This window comes from Triturus cristatus, chromosome 8 (assembly GCF_964204655.1).
Source record: "Triturus cristatus chromosome 8, aTriCri1.1, whole genome shotgun sequence".
Taxonomy (NCBI): Eukaryota; Metazoa; Chordata; class Amphibia; order Caudata; family Salamandridae; genus Triturus; species Triturus cristatus.
In genome coordinates, this window is record NC_140591.1 from 74,338,601 (window position 1) to 74,363,422 (window position 24,822).

Below are 24,822 nucleotides of genomic sequence, written 5' to 3' on the forward strand. Positions count from 1 at the left end.
GGAGGCAGCAGGGAGAAGGCCGGACAAAGCACGAAAACAAGCGATTGATTGCACTTCCCATTCATTTATATTTTTGGTAAATTACTGCACTTGTAGAAACAATGGCTGCATTGTTTTCTCAGTAATATTTTAAATCTTTTAGATGGGGGTTTGTTTTTATTCTGTTTCACTATAGAATACTGCTGAGCCTGCCCCAATCCTGCTTTCTGTCACGAATGACGTGCCATACGTTCTTCTCTTTTTACAAGCCATTTATTATTGTGGGGTTGCTGTTCACCCTCATTGCATTTTTGGGAAACTGAGGGCCTCATTTATGGCATTTTTGTAGGGCAGGATTTCCCCATGTTTAAGCAACATGGTCAATCAATCAATCAATCAATCAATCACATAATTTGGAAAGCGCACTACACACCCGGTAGGGTCGCAAGGCGCTGGGGGGGGGAGAGAGTGGTGCTGTTACTGGTCGAAGAGCCAGGTCTTGGCGGCGCGATGGGAGAAGGATCTGCCTCCGGAAGTGGTTCTCCGGATGCGTGTGACTGTGGCCAGGGCGTGGTCAGCGCGGAGCGGAGTTTCCTGTTGGGTACGTAGAAGGAGAGTCGACTGTTGAGATAGGCTGGGCCGGTTTTGTGGAGGGCCTTTTGTGCGTGGATCAGGAGCTTGAAGGAGATTCTTTTGTCGACGGCGAGCCAGTGCAGGTTCCTAGGGTGGGGGGGTGATGTGGTCGTGGCGCGGGACGTCGAGGATCAGGCATGCAGAGGCATTCTGGATTCTCTGTAGTCTGCTGATGAGCTTGGACGGGGCTCCGGCGTAGAGGGAGTTTCCGTAGTCGAGTCTGCTGCTGACTAGGGCCTGGGTGATTGTTTTCCTCGTGTTTGTCGGGATCCATCTGTAGATCTTGCAGAGCATGCGGAGGGTGTTGAAACAGGTGAAGGGGACTGCGTTGACTTGTTTGGTAATGGAGAGTTTCGAGTCGAGGATGACCCCCAGGTTGCGTGCGTGGTCGGTGGGCCGGGGGGGACATGGTGCATTCCTGTCCTTTCTGCTTGCGCTGGAGCTGCTTTGGCAGCAAACGCCAACATAGGTATCCTTGCACTATGGTGCAAGGGTGCCTCCGTTGCAGGCAAGATTGCTTTTGTGCAGGAAGAGGCACCTTCCTGCAAAGCAGTTGAGCTGCCGTGCTATATAAAAAAGTTACATTTTTGGGGGAACCTTTAATTGATATTGCACAGCAGCTCAACTGCTTTGCAATATGTGAAAAAATTGACAAAGTCAATAGAATTTGCATAGGCAAAACCTATTGGCTTTGCCAATGCTTGTTAAAATACCTAAGACCTTTAAAGACAAAACTTTGAAAGAGCATCCATCAAGGAAATTTAATTATGTAAGTTTTGCAAAATGGTATTTAATTTATTTTTAAATTATATAATTTAACTTCTCATTTCTCGTGCAGGGCCCTTCCTAGAGATGGAGTTACTTACCTTCAGTAACGATCCATCTGTAAGAGACATATGTTAGTTGTAGATTCCTTACCTTAGAATTTCTCCCAGGCATCAGTCTGAAACCAGAGATTTTTTCTCCAGCAGTACCCCTGGCATCGGTTGACTTCACGTCCGTCGCCGCCATCGTGGTCGCCGGGATGACGTTGCGGTGCCTACTTAGCCCCTGTGCACTGATGTCAGTTCTGACACAACTTTACACACCAGAAGCGCAGAGCCTTGAAAGATACTGATCGCTGGTGAACACACAACTAGGGCCCTGTAATGGAGCCCCTATCCCTAGAAATCAGTTCGCAGAGCGGGGAGGATGGTTGTGGGGCTTAGGAATCTACAACCAACATATGTCTCTTACAGATACATTGTTACTGAAGGTAAGTAACTTGTTCATCAGAAAATGAATGAATATAAGCTTTGTAAAGTACGAACTTAGCCCAGGGGCGTCAAGGCGCTACGAAAAGAGGCCAGGAGACAGAGGTGCACATATGAACAAGGCTTACAGAGTTGAAAGAGTGAAAAGCTAGGTCTTCAAGGCTTTACGGAAGAGAGAATGAGTTTCCAGAGCCAAGATTAAGAGAGGAAGGGAGTTCCAAAGTTTAGCCACAGCCAAAGAGAAGGCTCTGCCCCCCCATCTAGCTTTCCTAATACTTGGAACTATCAGCAAGTTCTTGCTAGCCAATCTTAACTGCTTGGTGGGGACATATCTCCGAAAGAGTTTTTTAATGCCTTCTGACCCAGTATTGTAGAAAGCCTTATGAACAAGGCAGAGGGCTTTGAATACAATTCTCCGACCAAGAGGAAGCCAATGCAGATTATTGATAGTGGCCGAGACTGAGTGATATTTGGGAAAACCTGGCAGCAGCATTCTGCACCAACTGAAGTCGATGCACAAGCCCCTTATTAATACCCAGATAAAGGGCATTACAGTAGTCTAATCTAGACAACACAAGGGCCACAACTGCCTGTTTTCGGGAGGAAAAGGAGAGAAATTGGGAGATCTTTCTGAGTATCCTTATAATCCCAAAGCAGGTGAAAACTGTTCTATTGATTTGGGGGAAAGGGAGTTGTCAGTTATTATGCCTACACTTTTACCGCTGAGGCCAGGGCGGGGGCAAGGGCCAAGCGTATCCGGACACCAATCCGCTGACCAGATATCCTGATGGTTTCCAAAAATTAAAACCTCAGTTTTATCCCCATTGAGTCTTAGATAGTTCTCTACCATCCAGGAAGCCACTGCCTGCATGCAATTTTTTTAATTTGCCGCTGATGTTTCTACGCTGTCAGTGATAGAGACCATAATTTGAGTGTCATCGGCGTAGGATAACACTTCTAGCCCAAAAGATCTTACAACCCTGGCGAGAGGGGCTACATAAATATTAAAAAGGGTAGGACTCAATGAGGCGCCCTGAGGGACTACGCAGAACAACTGATTGGAAGCTGAGTAGAATTGGCCCATCTTAACCCTTTGTGACCGGTCCATAAGAAATGAGGTGAGCAAATTCAGGGTGGAGCCCTTGATCCCTATTTCCGTAAGCTTGCCAACCAATCTTAAGGGAGAAATAGTATCGAAGGCCGCCGTAAGGTCCAGAAGGATCAGTAATGTCTTGTGACCGTCGTCAACCTGACTTCGGATGTTATTAAGTACAGAGGTTAACACTGTCTCAGTACTGTGCTCACTTCTGAACCCATGCTGCGAGCCATCGAGCAGCTGATGTTCCTCCAAAAATGAACTGAGATGGAAATTCAGATGTTTCTCCCACATTTTTCCTGGGACAGGTAATAGGGCAATGGGACAGTCATTCTTTAGCTCAGCTGGATGCAGAGAGGTCTTCTTTAAAAGGGGTTTAACCACCGCAGTTTTCCACGCGATGGGATACTGCTAAGATGTAATAACAGAGTTAAGGAGTGAGGTCAAGTGTGTAACAATGACCTCTCTTCCTAATTTCAAAATTTTCAAAGGGCAAGACTCCAAAGGGGAACCAGACTTGATTCCATTTAGCAACCACTCTGTATCCTCCTGCAATAGAGGGGGGAAGGAAAAAAGATAACTTTCCTCCATAGGAGCTACCAAATGATCTGCAACCGGGGAGTCCAATGGAGGATCTACATTAGATCCTCCAGCATTGAGGATCTCAAGGGAGGAGTGTATTTCCTTGATTTTAGCTTGAAAAAAGCACAACATTTTGTCACAAAGACCCTGGGAAACGTCAGTATAAGCAATGGCTGAGGGGGCCAGACGAGAATTAATCACAGTAAATAGTTACCTTGGAGTCCTTAAGGATTCCGTCATCCTAGAATAAAATAATACCTTTTCCTCAGTGATGGCAATTTTGTATTCTCTCAATCTAATTTTGTGCAAATCTCTTTTGGCTGGTTTAAGAAAGAGACTGTTAGTTGTAGTTTCCTTACCTTAGACTAGATACTCCAGCAACACCATACCCGGAGGAAGGTCTGAGAACCAAGTTCACACGAGAAAGCCCTGGAGGACCGAACTGGAAAAATAGCCGTCCCTCCAGACTTGACTGTCTGATAAACCTGTGCCGAGACACACACGTTGTCACCTGGCAGATATCAAGGACTGGGACTCCGTGTGCCAATACAGTGGTTGCTGCTGTAGCCCTAGTGGAGTGAGCATGCAACCCCACTGGAGGATTCTTCTTCGCTAAAGTGTAGCAGATCTTAATGCAAAGGACAACCTATAAAGAGATGGTACGTTTTTGAACTGCCCGGCCTTTCTTGGCACCCACATAGCCAATGAAGAGCTGATCATCCACCCAGAAGTCTTTTGTGCGGTCAAGAAAGAATGATAACGCATGTTTAGGGTCCAGATGGTGGAGTCTCTCCCCACTCCTTGGAAGGGTGCGGAGATGGGAAAAAGGTGGGCAAAGTGATCGATTGTCTTACATGAAATGGTGTAATTACTTTAGGAAGGAACGAAGGCCTTGTTCTGAGCACCACTTTGTCAGGATGCACAGAGAAGAAAGGGGGCTTGGAAGATAGAGCTTGAAGCTCACTCACCCTGTGAGCAGATGTGATGACAACAAGGAAGGCAATCTTGAGAGTAAGGAGTCTGAGAGGACAATTATGAAGAGGCTCGAAAAGAGCACAAGATTCAAGTCCCACTGGGGCATTATGAAGGGAGATGGAGGAAACAGATGAGCAATGCCCTTGAAGAACCTATTAACAATAGGAGACTTGAACAAGGATGGCTGATCTGGCAGCCGAAGAAAAGCAGAGAGTGCCCAATGCTGGGCCAAAGAAAGTATATACAAAAGGACCTCTGAAAGAGAGGCAGAAAGGGGATCCACAGCCTTACTGTGCACCATACCACCAACTTGTTCCACCTACAGGAATATACCAATTTAGTGGAGGGATGCCTGGCTGCCAAGATGACATTACAGACTTCGGGAGGAAGTTCGAAAGCTGTTAACTGTTGCCGCTCAATCTCCACGCATGGAGATGGAGTCTGGACAGTTTTGGGTGGAGAACCGTCCCCTGCTGCTGCGACAGAAGATCCTCCCAAAGGGGCAGTCCGATCGGAGGATTGATGGCAATGTTCAGAGGCTCAGGGTACCAGACTCTTCGTGCCCAGTCTGGAGCCACAAGAATAATTTGGGCCTGGTCGCGATTGATCTTCTTGAGCACTTGGGGAAGAAGCGGTACAGGCGGAAAGGTGTACAGGAGGCCGCAGTTCCACTCGCGATGAGAAGCGAGCGAGTGCTGCCTTGGAAACTCAACACGCAATACTGCTGACATTGCACGGTATCTTCAGTCGCGAACAGATCTAACCACGGCTCTCCCCGCCACTGAAGATGCCATTCGTGATCCACCAAGCACTGATGGCTAAGTTTGTCCACGCTGGCATTCAGAAAACCCGCCAGGTGTTGAACCACCAGGGTCATGCCCTGATGCTCCAGCTATGTGCAGAGGCTAAGAGCCTTCTGTCAAAAGATCCACGGCCCCACCCTGCCCTGTTTGTTGCAGTACCACATGGCAGTGGTGTTGTCTGTGAACACCTGCACCACTTTCCCTTTCAGAGAGGGAAGGAATGCCTTCAGTGCCAGTCAGATCGCCCGGAATTCCAGCAGGTGGATATGGTGTCCGGAATCCACCAGAGACCAGACACCTCTGATCTCCGCTTCTCCCAGATGGCCGCTCCATCTTAGGAGTGACACATCTGTCACAACCGTTAGATCTGGTTGGGGAAGGGAGAGGTATCAGCCTCTGACCCAATCTTGGTTCTTTAGCCACCACTGCAGTTGTTGTGCATTTCCCTCTGAGATCTGAACGTCGTTGGAAAGATTCCCATGATGCTGCAACCACTGGAACTTCAGGACCCACTGCAGAGCCCGCAAATGCCACCTGGCATGATCCACCAGCAGGATGCAGGAGGTCATGCGGCCCAGCAGCCTCAGAGTCATTCCCACCGAAATCCCGGACAGAGGCTGAAACATTGGTATCATAGCCCGGATATCCCAGGCTCGCTGTTCGGGAGGATAAGCCAGAAACTGCGCAGTGTCCCGAATGACCCTCATGAAAAGGAGTATCTGAGAGGGAGTCAGGTGTGACTACGGCATGTTTATAGTGAACGCCAGTGAATGCAGGAGATCCGCCATAGTCTGGAGGTGGGAGACAATAGCCTGAGGCAAGCCCGCTTTCAACAGCCAGTCGTTGAGATAGGGGGAAGACTGGAACCCCTGATCTGTGCAAATGAGCTGCGACCACCGCCATCACCTTTGTGAACTCCTATGGGGCACTGGTAAGGCCAAAGGGGAACACAATGAACTGAAAGTGATCGTGGCCCACCGTGTACCGTAAATAGCGTCTATGGGCTGTCAGGACGGGAAAATGGAAATAAGCTTCCTGCAAGTCCAACGCCACCATCCAGCCTCCGGGGTCGAGGGCAGATAGGACATGAGCTAACGTGAGCATTTTGAATTTTTCCTTCCGGTAGGAAGTGGTTGAGGGTCCATAGGTCTAGAATTGGACGCAGGCCTTTGTCCTTCTTGGGCAACCAGAAAGTAGCGGGAATAGCAACCACAACCTACTTCTGGTAAGGGACATTCTCTATAGCTTCCTTGGCCAAAACAGCTGAGACTTCCTGGTGGAGGAGTGCCAAATGATCCTCCAATTTGTGATCGTAAGACGGTGGCAAGGAGGGAAGAGGAGTCTTGAAAGGGAGAGAGTAGCCCCTTTGGAGAGGTGATGGCGAATCCTGCCTCCAACTGGCCGTTGATGGGCCTGAAACATCCGACTAGGAAGGTTTGTAGGCTGCGGCAGGGGGGAAACAGTGGACCGGCCTGCCCGCTGGCTCCCAGGCCCACGAGGACGCTGGGTCCCACATCCGTGGCCACGCAGAGGCTGGGTAGCTTGCGTGAACCAGTGGCTAGGCTGAGCGGGACGTGGTTGGGTGCCCCTTCCGTAGTCACAAAAGGAACGTGAACAGAAAGGTGCAGTGAGGCCCAAAGATCTGGCTGTAGCTCGAGAGTCTTTAAAGCGCTCAAGCGCCGCGTCTGCTTTGTTGCCAAAAAGACGACAGCCATCAAAGGGCATGTCCATCAAGGTTGACTGGACATCCCCCGAAAAGCCAAATGTCCTCAACCAGGCAACGCCCCTAAGAGCTACCGACGTGGCAATCGTTCAACCCAGTGAGTCGGTGGCATCCAATCCTCATCAATTGGCTAATTTGGCTGCATTTCTCCCATCCGCAACTACCTGGGCGAGAACGGCCGGGCCTCCTCCTGGCAATGAGGCGGCACCTGCGCAAACGTATCCCAGATGGTATGGGAGTAGCGGCCCAAGAGGCACTCGGTATTCATCGAACCGCAGTGCTAAACTGGAGGATGACAACATTCACTTCGCAAGATGGTCCAGCTTCTTAGCTTCCCTATCTGGAGGAGCAGAAGGTAATGAACCCTTAGAAGAAGGGGCTTGGACCACCAAGCTCTAAGGGGAAGGGTGGTGGGTCAAGAACACTGGGTCGCCCGGGCCGGCGGTGATGGCGGGCAATTGCCTTTTCGCCATTGCCCTCTCTGTAGGAGCCCCCATGCTGGGCTTGAACCAAGTGCCCAGGGGGACATCAGTAAGGGCTTCATTGAATGGAAGTTGGGGTTCAGAGGAGGAAGGCACAGGCTGAAGCACTTCTACCAGGAGGATAGTCCTGACTGCCACCGAAGGGAAGGGAGCTCAAGGCCCAAGACCTCAGCCGCCCTTCTCACTACCACAGCATGGGACGCTCCCTCCTCCGTAGCCACAGTACGGGGAGAAAGCAAGCCAGTAGAGGTGTGCAGACCACTGGCATTACCCAGGTCTTCTCGCCAGTCCGGTTCTTCCAGCTGGTCAGTTAATGGGTCCAGCGATCCTGCCCAGTCCTCATCACCACCTTCTGGTCCATAGGGAACACCAGGGATGAACAGGGAAACAAAAAAACGTTGGTCCAGCTCCGTGTCCAATTCAGGGATGAGGATGGGGACGGCGTCGTCATCAAGATCGGTGCCTGAGAAGTAAGATTGACCGGCGTCGATCGGGATCTAAGCCTGGATCCAGTTGGGCCCTTCGGCACTGAGGCTGGAGCTGCCGGCATTGAAGGCCCAGGACCCCCGACCCGCTCCGCCCTGCCCAAAGGTGCACTGGCGGAGTTGGGCTGCACAAAGACAAGGTGTAAGGCATTGTAGAATTGTCGAAGTTGGGCAAGGGATGCTCCGGCTCCTGGAAAGAGTGGGAGGCATGGAGTCATCCCTGAAGCAGGGACCGGAGATGGAGCCTCCGAGTCCCGCGTCTCGTCAGCCAACCGACTGGGATACAGTGAAGAGGGATTGTGCTTCTTTACCTTCTTCTTGTGCTTCGACTTACCCGAGGACCTTGATGACTTGAAGTGAAACGAGGAGTGGTCTTGGGACCTTCCTCTCGAACGGGACCAGGAGCGATTCAGAGCCGACCGCCGGGCCTCCATCAACTTTTGGACCACTCCCGCAAAGCCTTCAGGTGCATGGCACAGCAGTCGGAGCACGACTTCGGGTCGTGGTCGCGCTCCAGACAACACAAGCACAACAGGTGCAGGTCCGTCACAGACATCATCTTGTGACAAGAACCACAGGGCTTGAAGCTGGTCCTACGTTGGGACATCCCTCCCACACCAGGAGTCCAAGACTCAAAAAAGATGTTGACAAAGGTTGCAAAAAGCTGGCCAAAAAACGGCTCAGGGGTAGCTCTCTCCAAATCTGCGCTATGTTGGCGCAGTAAAAGAAATAACGGACGTTAGCCCGCAGGGGCGGCGCCTGAGTAGGTAACCCGAACGTCATCCCAGCGACCACGCGGAGTCGACCGATGTCACCTACCCACGCGAAGGGGTACTGCTGAAGAAAAATTCTCCAGATCAAGACTGACGCCTCGGAGAAATTCTAAGGTAAGGAATCTACAACTAACAGTCTCTTTCAGATTAGATATAATTATAAGTAAAAAAACACTGATATGATTATGATGTAGCTGCAGTTGCACTTTGTTGCAATTGCATTTTCTGTTTTTTCAACAGATTTGATGAAATGTGTGTTATATATTTTGCCATGTTAGAATACTTATTAGCAGTCCAACTCTATGACAGAATCATTTTGGGCAACGTTTAATACACCCTCAATGTTATAAAATAGTATTTAAATGGTGTAAGAATGCACCTCTGCACATTCCAGGCAGTTGCTGCCTGGGGCCTAGCTGAAGACTTTGGCAATACAATTATAAATACATTTAAAAAAAATTAAATCGGAGAGATGCGTTGTAGTTTATGTATAATCTAGATAAAACCTAATATCGACTGAGAGAATTGTTAGCAGGGTGTATGGAACAGATCATGCCTGGAACCTCTTTCAGACTAGTATTGGTGTCGCGGGATTGTTGTAGGATTATGTTCCCTGCTCCACCAATGCAGTTGCCTTTCTTGGTATGTGTGTGCCTGTGCGTATTTACATACTGCACGCATTCCTCTTTATGTTTTGATTATGGCATAAGTTGTGGCAATTACTAAGGATTTATTCAGGGGGATCATTGCCATGCTCAGGATATTATTATTGGGTTGGCAACTTCACAATCCTTAATTTGGAGATTAGGGGCATATTTACAAGGGGATCGCGCGACCGAAGCGTCACTTATTAGGACGCTCATATGGCGCAATGCGCTGCACCACATTAACAAAGCAGCGTTAACGCTCTTTGCGTGCCTTGATGCCGCTTTGTAAATATTGTACCTTTCATGCAGATATCTGTGTGAAAAGGGTGTGCAATGGGTGTTGCTGTGTGCAATCCCCCGCAAGAGGCATTGTTTTTTTATGCTGCCCCATATTTACAAGGATGTGCAAACCTGAGGCAGCGCCAAAAACGTGGCGCAACAATTAGAATTACTTGTATTTCTCCTCATTTTTGCTCTTTCTATGTGAGCTGCATTGTGCAGCACACATAGAAGGAGCAAATCGCCTTTAATTATTATTTAAGTGAAGGAAGCTGTCCCTTCCTGCACCTAAACAATCGTTCCTGCAACTCAGACACCCTTGCACCATGGTGCAAGGGTGTCTGAGTGGCAGAAAATCATACCTGCAATGCAGACCCCCTTAACCATGGCGCAAGGGTGTCTGAGTGGCAGAAAATCATACCTGCAATGCAGACCCCCTTAACCATGGCGCAAGGGTGTCTGAGTGGCAGAAAATCATACCTGCAATGCAGACCCCCTTAACCATGGCGCAAGGGTGTCTGAGTGGCAGAAAATCATACCTGCAATGCAGACCCCCTTAACCATGGCGCAAGGGTGTCTGAGTGGCAGAAAATCATACCTGCAATGCAGACCCCCTTAACCATGGCGCAAGGGTGTCTGAGTGGCAGAAAATCATACCTGCAATGCAGACCCCCTTAACCATGGCGCAAGGGTGTCTGAGTGGCAGAAAATCATACCTGCAATGCAGACCCCCTTAACCATGGCGCAAGGGTGTCTGAGTGGCAGAAAATCATACCTGCAATGCAGACCCCCTTAACCATGGCGCAAGGGTGTCTGAGCGGCAGAAAATCATACCTGCAATGCAGACCCCCTTAACCATGGCGCAAGGGTGTCTGAGTGGCAGAAAATCATACCTGCAATGCAGACCCCCTTAACCATGGCGCAAGGGTGTCTTTGTTTGGCGCTAGGCAGCTTTTAGCGCCGGCACAAGGGTAAACACAGGGGTTCACTGTATTCTGGCATCCCTGTGTTTTTTAAATGACACAGGGCGACGCTGCTAAATTACTTGCAGCGCCGGGCTGCGCCATTTCTTTGTGAATATGCCCCTAGCTTTTGGTACATTTGCCGAGTTTCATATTATTTCAGAATATCATTCCAGAATATATTCTATGCGTCCAATAGAAAACATCCTATCCGTGGAACCCTGATTGGAACAATCCATTCTGACACCAACTAAAGGAATCAAAAGTATCCCAGGATCAGACTTTGCTAATGATGTACAATGTTTCCTGCAGATGCCAGGAATCTACATTCATATTTATGGCATCACCATTCCCAAAGTGCCTGTCCTGTATCAGCACTAAACCTAACATATGTTCAATCCTCATTGCCCCTTTCATATGCCTGTCTCATCTACATGAAAACGTGTAGGTGTTTACAGGAATTAGAGGCCACAGACATCACCTGGGATTCGCTTGGGGTTGCTGCACCTGTAGCTGCTATGACTTTACTCACAGCACTCTGGCTGCTTGGGGAACCCTTGGTGACACAAGCAGCCAGAGAGGGCATTGCTACTTGCCCTTTTCCCACTCCCTTTGCATCTCGGATGCCTGTTTTTGGCTGCTGAGGGGCAAGCGAACAGGGCAGCTGTAAGAGGTGGGGTTATTTCTTCTGTTTCCACACCACAAAGTGTTCCAGGCTTGTGTGAAATAGACCATTTGCCACTGGAACCTCAGCTGAGATCTTTAGCTCCTTTCACATTGGCTCCTGATTAACAGCCACATAATTATCGTATGTTGCTGTCATCCGCCCAGGAAGGATTTAAGCTGCTGACCTAAATGTGAGATACTTAACTCAATGCCTAATAATTGTGTCTTATAAAACTGGGCTACAGAGAGATGAGGCAGGCCAGGCTTTAGCCTCCTTTACACCTCAATGGTATACAAATTACAGAAATATATTTTAACTCATGAGGCTATGTGTAGTGTTACACAGGGGCTGGGAAGAGAGGGAGAGCTGGAATCTTGGCTCCTGGGTGCCTGCCTGAAAATAGCAGCAGTTAAGAGACCTAGCAGAAGGATGCTACCACTTACCTATCTGAGTACAGCTTGCTGCATCTCCCAGAAAGGCAACACCTACACAATAACAATGTCCATGACTGACTAATGCCAGGGTCTGGACACAGCAAGTAGGCCTCTCTCTGTGGTAGACTGCCTTTGCTTTAAGAAGGAAGGAGGGGCACTTACAGAGCTCTTCCCTGTCCAGGGTCTGTCCACTGCCACCAAACAGTCCCTTCAGGAACCCTCTGTTCTGAGCTTCGGGTGTTTCCACCGGTGAAAACAAGTCTCCCAGCATGTCCTAAACATGACAGAGGAAAAAACAATGATTAATGATATCTTATTTAATTTTTGTAAAATTATGACCCTCCCATCAATATCATCGTACAATTGTTACTAAACAACATTCATTTGTGCTTTCGGCTTTGCTCGGTTTCATTTATAAATGCAAAAACAATAATGTTGGACAGCATTCTCAGTTGACAATGACTGACTGAAATTGCAAATCATATCCTACCTGAAGTATCCTCTATGACTAGCTGCAAAGACGTACTGAAAATGATTATTTGTTAGATACTTCTAGCCGCAGATTCCTTACCTTAGAATATCCCCAGATGTCAGACTGGATCTGGAAGATTTTCAAGCAGTAATCCTGTGCGCCAGTCGGTGGAGTGGTTCGGCTCCACTTTGGCATAATAAGTGTCGTAAATGATGTATGCGGTACCTATATAGGCATCACCTCGGCAGGCTGACATCAGTTCTTTCCTTTCCACACCAGATAGCGCGGATACGGTCTGAGCTACCCCTCAGTCCTTTTTCGACTGGTGTGTTTGTCGACCCTTTTTGAGATTTTTATCTTTTAGTTTGAGGATGATACTGGCTTGTTTCAAACCATGTGGGGCTTATCATACTAAATGCCGGTGACAGACCCTGGCTTGTTATGTCTGTGGTGCCTTGAGCAGGAACACAACTACAAGCAGTATGAGGACTGGAGAACCATGCACTCCTAGGCGCTGAGGGAGCAATCCCTCAAGCTCCTCGCCACCGGACGTTTGTCAACTCATTGACGCTCAAGATCCTGTTCGAATGGGGGGTCCTCTCCAAGTTCATCCTCACATTAGAAGTGATTGCGAAGTTGGGGGAAGTCCCACAAACACAAGAAGTCAAAGAAGTCCAAACGCTCTTTGACTTCACTGCGTCCTTCAACCTCACCCGACGAGACGAGGGAGCTTTGGCACTCCAGGCCAATGAGTTGGAGGGGCCTGATCCTGGGTCCGCTTCATGCTTCTGCGATTCTCCTCAAGCTGGAGCAAACCCCGCCCAACTAAAAGAATTTTGAGTCCATGTGTCTCGTCTTTGGGTTTTACGGACCCTCTTGAGAGCTTTCATGCCCCCAGGGTGTGGGAGGGAGCCCTACTGGATCTGCGCTGGCGTGTTTGCCCTCGGGACCAGTCAGGCCACATGGATCCCTTGCTGGATCCGCCAGCGAGATTCAGGCCTTCCTTGACATCCGCTCCAGCGCCTACACCCCTGGCACCTTCTTTGCCTCTTGTTGGCGCCAGCCTCATCATCATCCCTGACTACGTCACGGAACCGGAAGGGCGTAATTCGGTGCCGCATCTAGCGCTGGCCGAGGACATTCTTCCCGGAGTGGAGCCTGTGCCTCGTGCCCTACAGTAACTATAACTCGTGCTTCTGCCCTGCACAGTGTTGAAATAATTATGTAATTTCAGATGTTGCACTGATGTTATCAATAATTCCATAGAACGAGTCATTGGTGATGTGAAAATGTGAGGTGATTAGCAGTGCGTGGCAAGGGCGCAAGTTATAGTCACCTAAGGGCACTTGTTAAAGTACATGAGAAAACCATAACCAGTAAATTTCAGTGGTTCTGTTTGTTTAAAATCATATGTTTTAACTGACATTTCACCTAATTATAAAGTCCCTTTAACCTTGGTATTTCTGTGAATTTCCAAGTTTAGAAAAAGTACAAAGTAGCATATTATTACAATTCCTAACTACAACGTCACTTTAACCTTTTTTACAGTGAATTTCTATAGTTTTTTACTCGTGAAGTAAGATGTCAATCACCTATGGCTAGGGCCAGTGCCCAATGCCCTCCAAGCGCCCTACCCCCCACAGTGCAGAACCTTTGGTAATGTCCGCCCAACTCCTCGCTGGCATACAATACCCCACTGCGCACAGCCTTAGGCAATTCCTGCAGCTTCCCCACAGCATTAAAAAAGATGTTTGGTGTGCCCCTGTCCCTACTAGAGGGACTGCCAGGCTTCAAAAGTGATTAATAGCCCTCGCAGGGCACTATGGGTGCTCCTTGCTCGGAGCTGTGAACAATAAATGAGTGACAGAGTAAACTAAAGCAGCACACACTCGGATAGACTGGACAGTGGAGTCATAATATGTGAAGTATTGTATGGTACAGTGGAGGGGCATAAAGTGTCGTAGAGAGGAGCAGAGTGGAGTGGAATTGGGTAGAGTGGACTAGCGTAGAGTGGCGAAGAGTTGAGTAGCGTGGAATAGAGTGGCATGGAATGGTGTGTCGTAGAGTATTGGAAAGTGACATAGAGTATTGTGGAGTGCGGTACAGTATAGTGTTGTAGAGTATGATAGAGTGTAGTGTTTTAGATTTGCACAGAGTGGCGTAGAGTGGACTGCTGGATAGTGGACTAGTGTAGTACAGTGGGGTAGAGTGGACTAGTATGTCGTAGAGTAGAGAGGAGTAAAATGGGATAAGGTGGCATAGAGGGAGTTGCATAGTGTGTCTTAGAGTGGGGTAGAGTGTTGTTCAATAGCACCGAGTTGAATATAGGGTTGTACAGTGGATTATAGGGGCACAGAGTGTAGTACAGTGGCATAAAGTGTAGTATAGTGTTGTAGAGTGGACTTGTATACAGTATAATGCTGTACAGCTGAGCAGCATGGAGTGGAGTGTCATACAGTGGCGTAGAGTGGGGTAAAATGTCATACTGTGGAGTCAAATGGAGTGGCGTAGCGTAGAGTTGAGTATAGTGTCACAGAGTGGAGTGGCGTGTCCTACAGTACAGTGCCGTGGAGTGCCATAGCATATACTGGAGAAAAGTCATAGAGTGGAGTGGAGTGGTGTATCATAGAGTGGAGTAGTATGGCATGCCGTAGAGTGTGGAAAACTGTCGTAGAGTGGAGTGGCATAGAGTGGATTACAATGTTGTAGAGTGGAGTGAGGTAGAGTACAGTAGAGTGTTGTAGAGTATAGTACAGTAGAGTGGCATAGAGTGCTGTAGTTTTGAGTTACAACAGTGCTGTTGTGTGGAGTGGAGTAGAGTGAAGTAGTGGAGTAAAGCGGAGTAGTGTGTTATAATGTAGTGTAGTAAATTGTGGTGGACTGTCATACACGGAGTTGTGTAGAGTATCATAGAGTGGAGTAGAGTGGCATAGAGTAGACTACAGTGTTGTATAGTGACACAGACTGGAATAGAATATGGATATGAAGATGTAGAGTAGAGTAGAGTTTGGCAGAGTGGAGGGGCGTAGAGTGTTGTAGAGTGGAGTAGAGGCTAGTAGAGCAGAGTAGACTTAACTGGCATAGAATGGAGTAGTGTAGAATGCAGTGTTGTTCAGTGTTGTGTTGTAGAGTGTCGTATTGTAGAGTATTGCAGAGTGGAGTCTCATGGTGTAGAGTGTTGTTGTGTAAAGTGCAGTGGCGTACAGTGGAACAGAGTAGAGTGGAGTGTTGAAAAATGGAGTGGTGTATTAGAATGCTTTCATTGGAATGGCGTATAGTCAAGTGACTTGCAGTGGAGTGCCATATGGTAGAATAGTGTTGAGTGGATTTACATCCAATTGAATAGAGTGGAGTGAAGCAGCGTAAAGTGTAGTGATGTACACTGGAGTGACGTTCTTACTTTATAAACTTTATTTTTAAGTTCAGTGAATTGAATAAATGTATGCATATTAAAATGATCACATTAAAAGGTAGGTTAAAACAAGCTGGCGAACAATAAATTCATAAAAATGTATACAGTGCAAAGTGCTCACTAACGTTCGTTACACAGAGGGTTTAGACTAGTAGTACGAACAGGATTAAATTTAAAATGGACACAACTGTGGCGTCAGCAGCAAAAAGAATCTAAAGTGCAATAGATAAAGTGCAAAAGGCCTTACGGGTTCTCAAAGCAGCCAGTAAAAAAGAAGCTAATACAAAACAGACCAATGGGGTATCCAAAGAATAAAATAACATAAGGGCTGCTGCTACTGTCTGTATTGACAATTTCTTTAAAAGTGGGATTATAAAAGTCTTCCTCTCTTTTTCATAATATGTGCAAAAAAGGAGGGTGTGTGAAGTCGATTGAACTGACTGGTTTTCACAGGGACAAGGGGATAGGTTCCTAAGGACAAAGTGGTTATATGGATGACCAAGCATAAGAGGAATTAGGTTCAATCTGAACCTTGTCAGGATAAATCGATGCTGGTTATTTGTCACTTTTTGTAAGTAGGAGAGAGAATGATTTAAAATCTGTGGTAAAGATTCATAAAACTTGACAGAGTCTTTCCCTTTATGATTATTCCATCTATCCTGTGTAACTTTGTTTAAGAAGATCGCTTGTAGTCTAGCTCTAGGAAAATATTTGCATAGAGATGGTGTGTCAAACAAAAAGCCAAGACCCAACAAGTTAGAATTTTCTCTAAAATAGGTTATTCACGAGATTCTGTAGGCATAGTCCAAAGTTAAAAAGTATTTGGTGATTTTTTGATTCAGGCCCATAGTGTCCCTTTTCTAGATGGATAACCAAAGGGCAAGTGGAGCTAATTTGATCGCATCCATTATATAGTGGATGCCAGCTTCTTTATGGGCTATAAAATTACTAATTGGATGAGGGATTGACAGTAATCGTTTAATACATTTTTCTTCCTGTTTTTGCAGAATAGTTACGTCAGCAATACCCTATGTTGCTGCCCCATAGGAGGCCATTGAAAGCGTTTTAGTCTTGTAAATTGTGAGCATTTCCAATATAGGCTTATGTCCCAGTTTTTGGGAGAACTTAAATAATGCTGCGATGCTTTGTATCATTGAGTTAGCTCTATTTTGCAGCACCTCCTTCCGTAAAAGTTTATTGTCAAATATGACCCCATAATAGTTAAAATGAGGTACCTGTTAATTTTTTTCCCCACCTAAAATAAAACTAACTTTTTTAATTTTTACCCTGACTTACTGGCATTACGTAGGATTTGGTTTTGTTGACTTGCAGGTCCAGCTTACGCATAAAATCGGTGTACTGGGAAATAAGATTTTGCAGTGCCATTGGGGTCCTTGCTAATAAAACGATGTAATCTGCATGGAGTAGGATTGGGGGGGGGCAGAAGATAATACTGACGGGGTTTCTTTAGTTGTCTCAATCAAAGCTTTGCTTAATCTGTTGGTGTAGAGAGCAAACAGAAAGGGGGCCAGGACACAAGCTTGCCTGACTCACCTCTCTATTTTAAAAGGTTTGGTGCATTCACCATTTCTCCCATATCGTACCATTGAGGTAGGGCCCGCATAGAGCTCCTTTATAAAATTAATGACGCCCTCGTCCACTCCCATTTCCTTTAAAATTTCCCACAGCTTGCTGTGGACCACGCAATCTAAAGGCTTGGATAAGTCCATGAATGCCAAATAAATTTGGGTATTTTTTTGCTTTTGTATATTTACCAATGATTACATTCAGATTTAAACACCAGTCCAACGTACCCCTACCATGTCTGAACCCATACTGAACTTCCGATAGAATGGCCCTGTCTTCTGTCCATAATTCTAGTTTGTTAAGTAATACGTAGCCCATTAACTTAGCAGTACTATCGAGCAAAGAGATTGGTCGATAGTTGGAAGGTACTGAGGTGTCCCCTTTTTTATATATCGGAATAATTATGGATTGTTTCCAAGAGGGAGGAGGACCGTTCACAGCTATGGCATTAAAAGTCACAGTTAAGAGCGGGGCCCAAAAATGAATGTTACCTAACAAAACATCCATAGGAACTCCATCAGGCCCCTGTGCCTTGCCGGAGGGGATTGTTTCAGGGCTAATTGGACTTCTTCCAGGTTAAATGACAAGTGTATAGGGGGATCTGAGATAGGGGTCACATGTGCCTATAGCAGGCTCCACCATTTGGAAAATATCCAGAATTTTTTTTATCCACGAAGCTTCATCGATATGGGTATGTAATGAAGGAATAGTGTTATTTTATTTTTATTTATTTATTTTTATTTCTGAGTTTTATATAGCGCTTACAAGACCCGGGGGTATCAGAGCACCTCAACATAAATGAATAGAAAAACATAAACGAAGACAAAAATAGTACCGCGAGTATCATTTGTGATTTGGTGGCCAAAAAGATCGAGGTCATTGGCTAGATGCAAAGAAATGGCGGTTGAGGAGAAGTTCTTTCAGTTGTCTCTTGAAGATCGTGAAGGAGGGATTAGTCCTGATGTGGGTAGGGAGAGAGTTCCAGATTTTTGGGGCATTCCCAGAGAAAGAGCGGGAGAGGGTTTTTTGTTTGTGTCTCTTAGGGGGGATTAGGAGGAGCGAGTTGGAGCTTCTTAGGTTTCTTGATTGTCCAGCTTTTGTGAGTTTGGCAGCTAGTTAGTCCGGTTTGCCTGTGTGCAGGGCTTTATGGGTGAGACAGGCAGTTTTGAAGGCGCAGCGTGCTTCGATGGGTAGCCATTTTAGGGCCTGTAGTGCAGGGGTGATGTGGTCGTGTTTCTTGGTACCTGAGACCATTCTTGCTGCTGCGTTTAGGGTGGCTCTCAAGGGGGCTGTATGTGTTTTTGCTGTCCCCGTTAGTGTGGCATTGCCATAGTCCAGTCTGGACAGAACTAGGGATTGGGTTGCAGGTTTTAGGTCATTGGGGGGGTATGAAAGGTTTGATTTTGTTGAGGAGTTTTTGGTTGTATAGGGCGCCTTTTGCTGTGGATTTGATGTGCGAGTTCATGTTGAGGCTTGAGTCTAGAGAGATTCCTAGTGATTTGACTGTTTGCTGGAGTGAGTTTGCAGTTTAGGGAGTCAAGGTTGTTTATCCACTCTTGGATCTGGGGGGGTTGTTCGTGATTGGAGAAGACAAGGATTTCGGTTTTTTCTTGGTTGAGTTTGAGGTGATTAATAGTTAGCCAATTTTCTACTTTTGAAAGGGTGGAGTTGAGGCGGAGGATGTCATTGAGGGAGGAATCTCGAGGTAGAGCTGGGTGTCATCAGCATAGAGGTGGTAGGCAATGCTAGCTTGTTTTAGAATGACAGTGAGCGGTTCCATGTAAATGTTGAAGAGTGTGGGGGAGAGGACTGAGCCTTGAGGGACACCTCGAGTTGAGGGGGAGGTGTCGGACATTGAGTTTTTGATTTTTATGAGTTGGGAGCGGTTATGTAGAAATGAGGAGAACCATTTTAGGACAGTGCCATCTGCTCCAACACGTTTTTGTAGCGCATCTAGGAGAAGTTTGTGATCAACCGTGTCAAAAGCAGCTGAAAGGTCGAGGAGGACAAGTAGGCAGCATCTGTTGGAATCAAGGAAGTTGTGAATGTCGTCCGTAATGCTCAGTATAGCGGTTTCCGTGCTGCATCCCTTCCTAAACCCGGATTGGTGTGAGTCAAGTAGGTTGTTAGATTCCAGGTGTTGGTTCAGTTGGGAGAGAACACATTTCTCCAGGATTTTGGCTAGGAAAGGAAGGTTGGTGATGGGCCTAAAGTTTTTGAGGTCATTTGGGTCAGCATCCAGTTTTTTTAGAAGGGGGGTGACTTGGCCTTGTTTGAGGCAGTCGGGCATCAGCCCGTTGTTTAGTGAGCAGTTGATAATCTTAGTCCAGAGAGGGGTTAGGGTGAGGTTGAGGTTTTTAGCTAAGGAGGCGGGCAGAGGGTCTGCGTAATGGTTGGAGGGTTTGGAGTTGGCAATCACATTGGAGATGTCCTCTTCGGAGAGAGGATTGAAGTCTTTCCAACGCTTGGGAGGGGTTGGGGGACTAGGGTGAGGGGTGATTTTGGGGGTCAACAGAGGTGCGGTCTCGGCTACAGGGAGCATGTTGTGAGCAGGAGAAGGGTGAGGTTCCATAAGGGGGGAGGATTTGTCGTGTTGGGATTGAGGGTGGTGGTCTAGGGAGAGCTCAATATTGGAGATTGTGTCATCGAAGAATTTGGCCAGGAATTTGTTATCATTCAGGAAGGGCAAATTTACAGTTGTCCAAAAGGCTGCATGATCTCGAAGGAGAGATTCCTTTTTAAGGTTTTCCCAAGCCTCTGTTCTCATCTGTTTTATCCTGTTTGCCCTGGCTAATTTATAATTATTCCCAAGGATCCGAATTTGCTGTATATTTCTAGATGTAATTTTGAGTGCCTTTCGCAGGTTTTGCGTGGCAGCTGTACAGCTCTTGTCAAACCACAGGTTGGATGTGGGATCTCTCATAGTAGACGAGCATATCAACTATGATCTTAAGAACTTTAATAGCGTGTTAAATGCCTCAACTATACGACAGTGATCTAATGAAGGATCCAAACAAATATAAATACTCTCTGGGTTAGCCCGGACAAAACTGGTAAAAAAAAGAGGGCAGATCAACCTTCTTCCATTTCAAAATTACTCCATTAGATCTGCACATTATTGGTATGGGGAAATTAATGCTGTTTCGATGCTTGTCGACTGGCCACAACAAGGCACTAGACACGATTGCGTGATCACTAAATTCAGTAAAAGAGATATTAGGTGTGAGAAACCTTGAGCTTAGGGATTCAGATGAGATAAAGTAGAGAAGTATTCGCCTCTATAGAAGGTTGAGGAGAAAGACCTGGTGAATGCGTCTTTGGCATTATGAATTACAAGTTGCCATTTCATTAATATAGTATTGAGCATATTTTCATGGATATCATGATGAAAATGGTCAATGCACTCATTTTTACAGTCCAAAATTCCACATACCTCTGCGGAGTTTTGCGTACAGGGTTTCAGATTAAAATCACCCAATCAGAAAACGTGTAATGTTTTATGGTGAGACTTCACCAGTTCTTCTAACACGTTGTCTAGAGACTGCTGAACAGGCATTACAAATCCTGATGTGGTATTTTGTTATTTGTATATATCTCCTAGAAGGTGTACTATAAGACTTGCCCAGTTTGAGAAGAGGGAATAGTCGTAAAAAGAAACGGATTATTGATGAGGTAACCATACAACATTATAAGCTTTTGTGTATTGCCTTATCTGTTACGAATTGGACTCTTCCAAGTACTCACTTATATTTGCTGATCTCCCGACAATACTGCAGAAAATGCTATGAATTTGGTTTACTTGGACTTTTTTACTTAAGCTTTTTTCCTTCAGCAAACAGAAATGTTTATAAAGTATATGTATAGTATGGCTTTGGAAATAAGACGGCACTTACACAGAGTTTCTCATACTGTCTTATGTTAAGGCTTAATAAGAAGATGGTCTTATACTGGCAATAGGAATAGGCAACTTATAATTTTACGTCGAAAAACAAAGATTTGTGGAGCAAAGTTTATACAGGTATCATGGCCTCATAAAATGCATGATTAGGTGCACTTTATAACAGAATGAGTTGATTGTTCCCAAACATTTGAGTGTAAATATGTAAATAGAGTATTAATGTTTATATGTATATATGTGTCACATAAACACTCTTAATTGTGTATATATGTGTGTACATAAGAGGTTTTAAAACATTGTATGTTGTCTATGTTTTGTAGCCCTGAAGAAGTCCTTAAATAGGACAATACGCGTTGGCTACCTGTGAAGAAAAAAAGAATAAAGTTTAGAGAATAAAGAAACGTGAACAATTTCAATTGGTGGAACTGTTTATTTTGATATTTATTGTGTGCGGATCAAATCAATTCTGTAGACTGGGGAACCACCTTTGGATCTAAAAAAATATTATTATAATAGTTTATCAATATAAAGTCCCAAGCTGCAGGTCCTTCAAACACCAGTATATGATAATTTGGGGATATATTTACAGAAGTCAGAGCTTAAAATTCCACCGCATTAGAAATCAGTGTTAACAAACACCCCCCCTTGACCTACCCCCTATGGATGGAGAAGCCAATATTTGATAAGATCTATACCCATCAATGTATACTGGGTTTGTCTCCCGAGTTTCTTGCATAGAAATTATTTGATAAGAGGCCATTCCTCATTATTGTGCGTTCTATTATATCCTGCTATATTCCATGTAGCCAGGGAGTAAGATTGATTCTGTGCATCCCTGGTAGGGGATAAAAAGGTCTGGTGTGCGTGAATTGTCGCCTGAGAATCAGTGTAACCCTGCAGTTTATTTCCCTCCTGTGATAACTGGGAAGCAGCCATTAAAGGCACAGTTGCTGGCTGGTCACCAAAAATTGGCGGGCTATTACCCTGATGTTAATCGCAGGTATCCAAACCTGATAAGGGGGCAAATCTATTTAAGGTAGGAAAGTGCACTGAATTACTCATAAGGATACTATACCCTCGTGGGAGGTGATCTGACGGTGTGTACTGGGCCCCACTCAAGTGCGAAATTGGTGGTTTATAGAAGAAACCCAAGGGAGCAGTGACAATCCTAGTCGTGGTATAAGGTCTGAAAATGGGTTGTGAGAGTAAGTCACTGACTAGATGTGGGTTATCAAAGTTTAGGACCACACAATCACCTTCGGAGGTTTTAGAAGAGGGACCCACCCATGGGGTTCTCCATGCCATTAGCAGATGGTTCTGCATTAGGGATCCTGGCCTCGTATGAGTAGATAGCCAATGGCGCGCCTTCGCCATAAGTTGAGTGGTGGATTCCTTTTGAGAAGAGTTGAGAGCAGGAACATTTAATAGAACTAATACAAATGGGGTGGCTTCAGGTGGAAGATCTAGGCTAGACTGTGTAGAGTATGTCTCCATGGAATCTGTCTGGGGCAGGGTGACATGTTGATGGGATGTGTTTCCAGCTCCCCTAGGAAAAATAGAAGTGTTAAGCTTGGAGGTAGGTTCAAGTGGAGGAGATATGGCAGGTAAAGCGACAGGAATCTGTGTCCGGTCACCTAGTAATGTTTGTTTGCCCCCTCTTTGAGATGGTTCTACTTGCTGGACTCCCCCTTAAATGGCCATATCACAAGGTTGAGCTGAGTGGCATACAGTGGAGTACCATACAGTGGATTTACATATAGTGGAATAGCGTAAACTGGAGTGGTGTAGAGTGGAGTGCCATACAGTGGAATAGCATAGAGTGGAGTTGCATATAGCAGAGAGGCATTGTTAGACCTATGTCCTAGGGGTAGCTTGGCTCACGGTCAACAGGCTTACATCTCTACTTGGCCTCTCATGCTTGCATCCTACCCAGCTCCAATCTAGCGCAGCACCACTCAAAAAGAACACTACACCAGTTAAGTTTAAGTTTTACTAGATGTCTTTATCTTTTCTTTGCGAACTTGGATTCCTAATTTAAACTTTTAGAATGAAACATTTCATCACATCATAGGGTGAACGCCTCCCTCCATTTTTAGATAAACCATGGCATTACATTTCAGGATAACCCATTTCATCATATTTCAAGATAAACCATGTCATTACATTTCAGAACAAACCATTCCATCATATTCCAAGACAAACCATTTCATTACATGTCACAATAACTGTCCCTTCGGGGTAATTCTAGCCCAGCAGATCTGTAGACCCTCTAGGTAACCCCACCCCGGCGCCTGGACTCTGGAGGGATTGTCAACCTCCTCACAAATTGCGCTCTGAAGAACACTGGCAATTCATATTGTCCCCCGGTCTAAACGAGGTTCCCCTGACAGCTGGGCTCACTAAACTGCTGGCAGCCAACTTTGTTAAAGTCTGGCAAGCTCCTCTTAGGGTACCCTAGTACCACGCTAGTCTATCCCCGATTGGCAGTACCCCTAGGCTTTCTCGCTGGCACAAGGCTCGCCCTGTTCCCCTACCCTCAACTTGGTTGGGACGAGGTGCTGGTAGTTACAACGGGCCCCTGACTTCCCCACGGGACACCAACCCGTTCAAATGGGCCCCCTCCAGTCTCCGAACCTACTTTTCAGTAACGAGTCTTCGCCCCTTTTCCCTTCGGTATGGGTCCCGCTTACTGTCACTCTTGTGGTCCTCCTCGTGGACCGGTCAAGAGGTTGGGGGTGATGTCACTGGCGAGGAGAACTGTGCAGACCCTGAGACCTGTCAATCCCTGCCCAGTGCAGCCACCTCCCCACTCAGGTGCCTTACTCCTGGCTAACCGGCCACTCAGCTCTCTTCTAAAATGGCCGCCCACCTGTCACCTCTATTTATCACCTTGGGCCTGACCTGCTAGAAGGGCCCAGAAAGTTCCGGAACCCCCCATGGCAGTCATGGTCCAGGTGCTGAGGTGACAGTTGGTGCCACCATTTTAGAATCTCACCTCCCTTCCCTAGTTTTCCTCAGTTGAGCACCTTGCGCCTCCCCCTCAGGAAGTGAGGGTGAAGCGCCCAGAACCTCTACATCAGCACCTAAAAAGTTTGGTAGACAGAAAAAATGAGAAGGGGGAAAGGAACAAAAATAATAAAAATGAGGAGGGAACTGCCAAAGGGCTAACAGGTCTAACACGCGTCCCCCCCAGCTGAAAGTGGGGAGAGCTACCCAACCCCTTGGGAGTCCTCTTCACTAAGGCGGAAATACCTGGATAGACCGTCAGCATTGGCGTGGTCCACTCCTGGGCGATGTTCCACCCTAAAGTCCATCCCCTGTAGGGAAATGGACCACCTCAATAGCTTGGGATTCTCACCCCTCATTTGCATCAGCCACCTGAGGGGCCGGTGGTCTGTCTGAACCAGGAAGTGCGAGCCAAACAGGTATGGCCGCAGCTTCTTCAGAGCCCATACCACCGCAAAAGCCTCCCTCTCAATTGCACTCCACCTCTGTTCCCGGGGGAGTAGTCTCCTAGACAGGAAAACCACCGGTTGGTCTAGACCCTCGTCATTGAGTTGCGACAGCACTGCCCCGATACCGTGCTCCGACGCGTCTGTCTGGACAACAAACTCCTTGGCAAAGTCAGGGGCCCTGAGAACAGGTGCCGCACACATGGCCTTTTTCAAGGTGTCAAAGGC

General features: G+C 46.6%; 1 protein-coding gene across 8 annotated transcripts in view; it reads right to left on the bottom strand.

Annotated features, from left to right (window-relative positions):
• The window catches only part of STXBP5L (syntaxin binding protein 5L), a 1,956,595-nt gene that overhangs the window by 24,793 nt on the left and 1,906,980 nt on the right, over positions 1 to 24,822 (bottom strand). For all 8 annotated transcript variants that reach the window (XM_085621040.1, XM_085621038.1, XM_085621036.1 and 5 more), the window contains one exon: positions 11,936 to 12,047. In XM_085621040.1, coding sequence (XP_085477166.1) covers positions 11,936 to 12,047 — 112 coding nt within the window. The remainder of the gene's footprint in view (positions 1 to 11,935; positions 12,048 to 24,822) is intronic.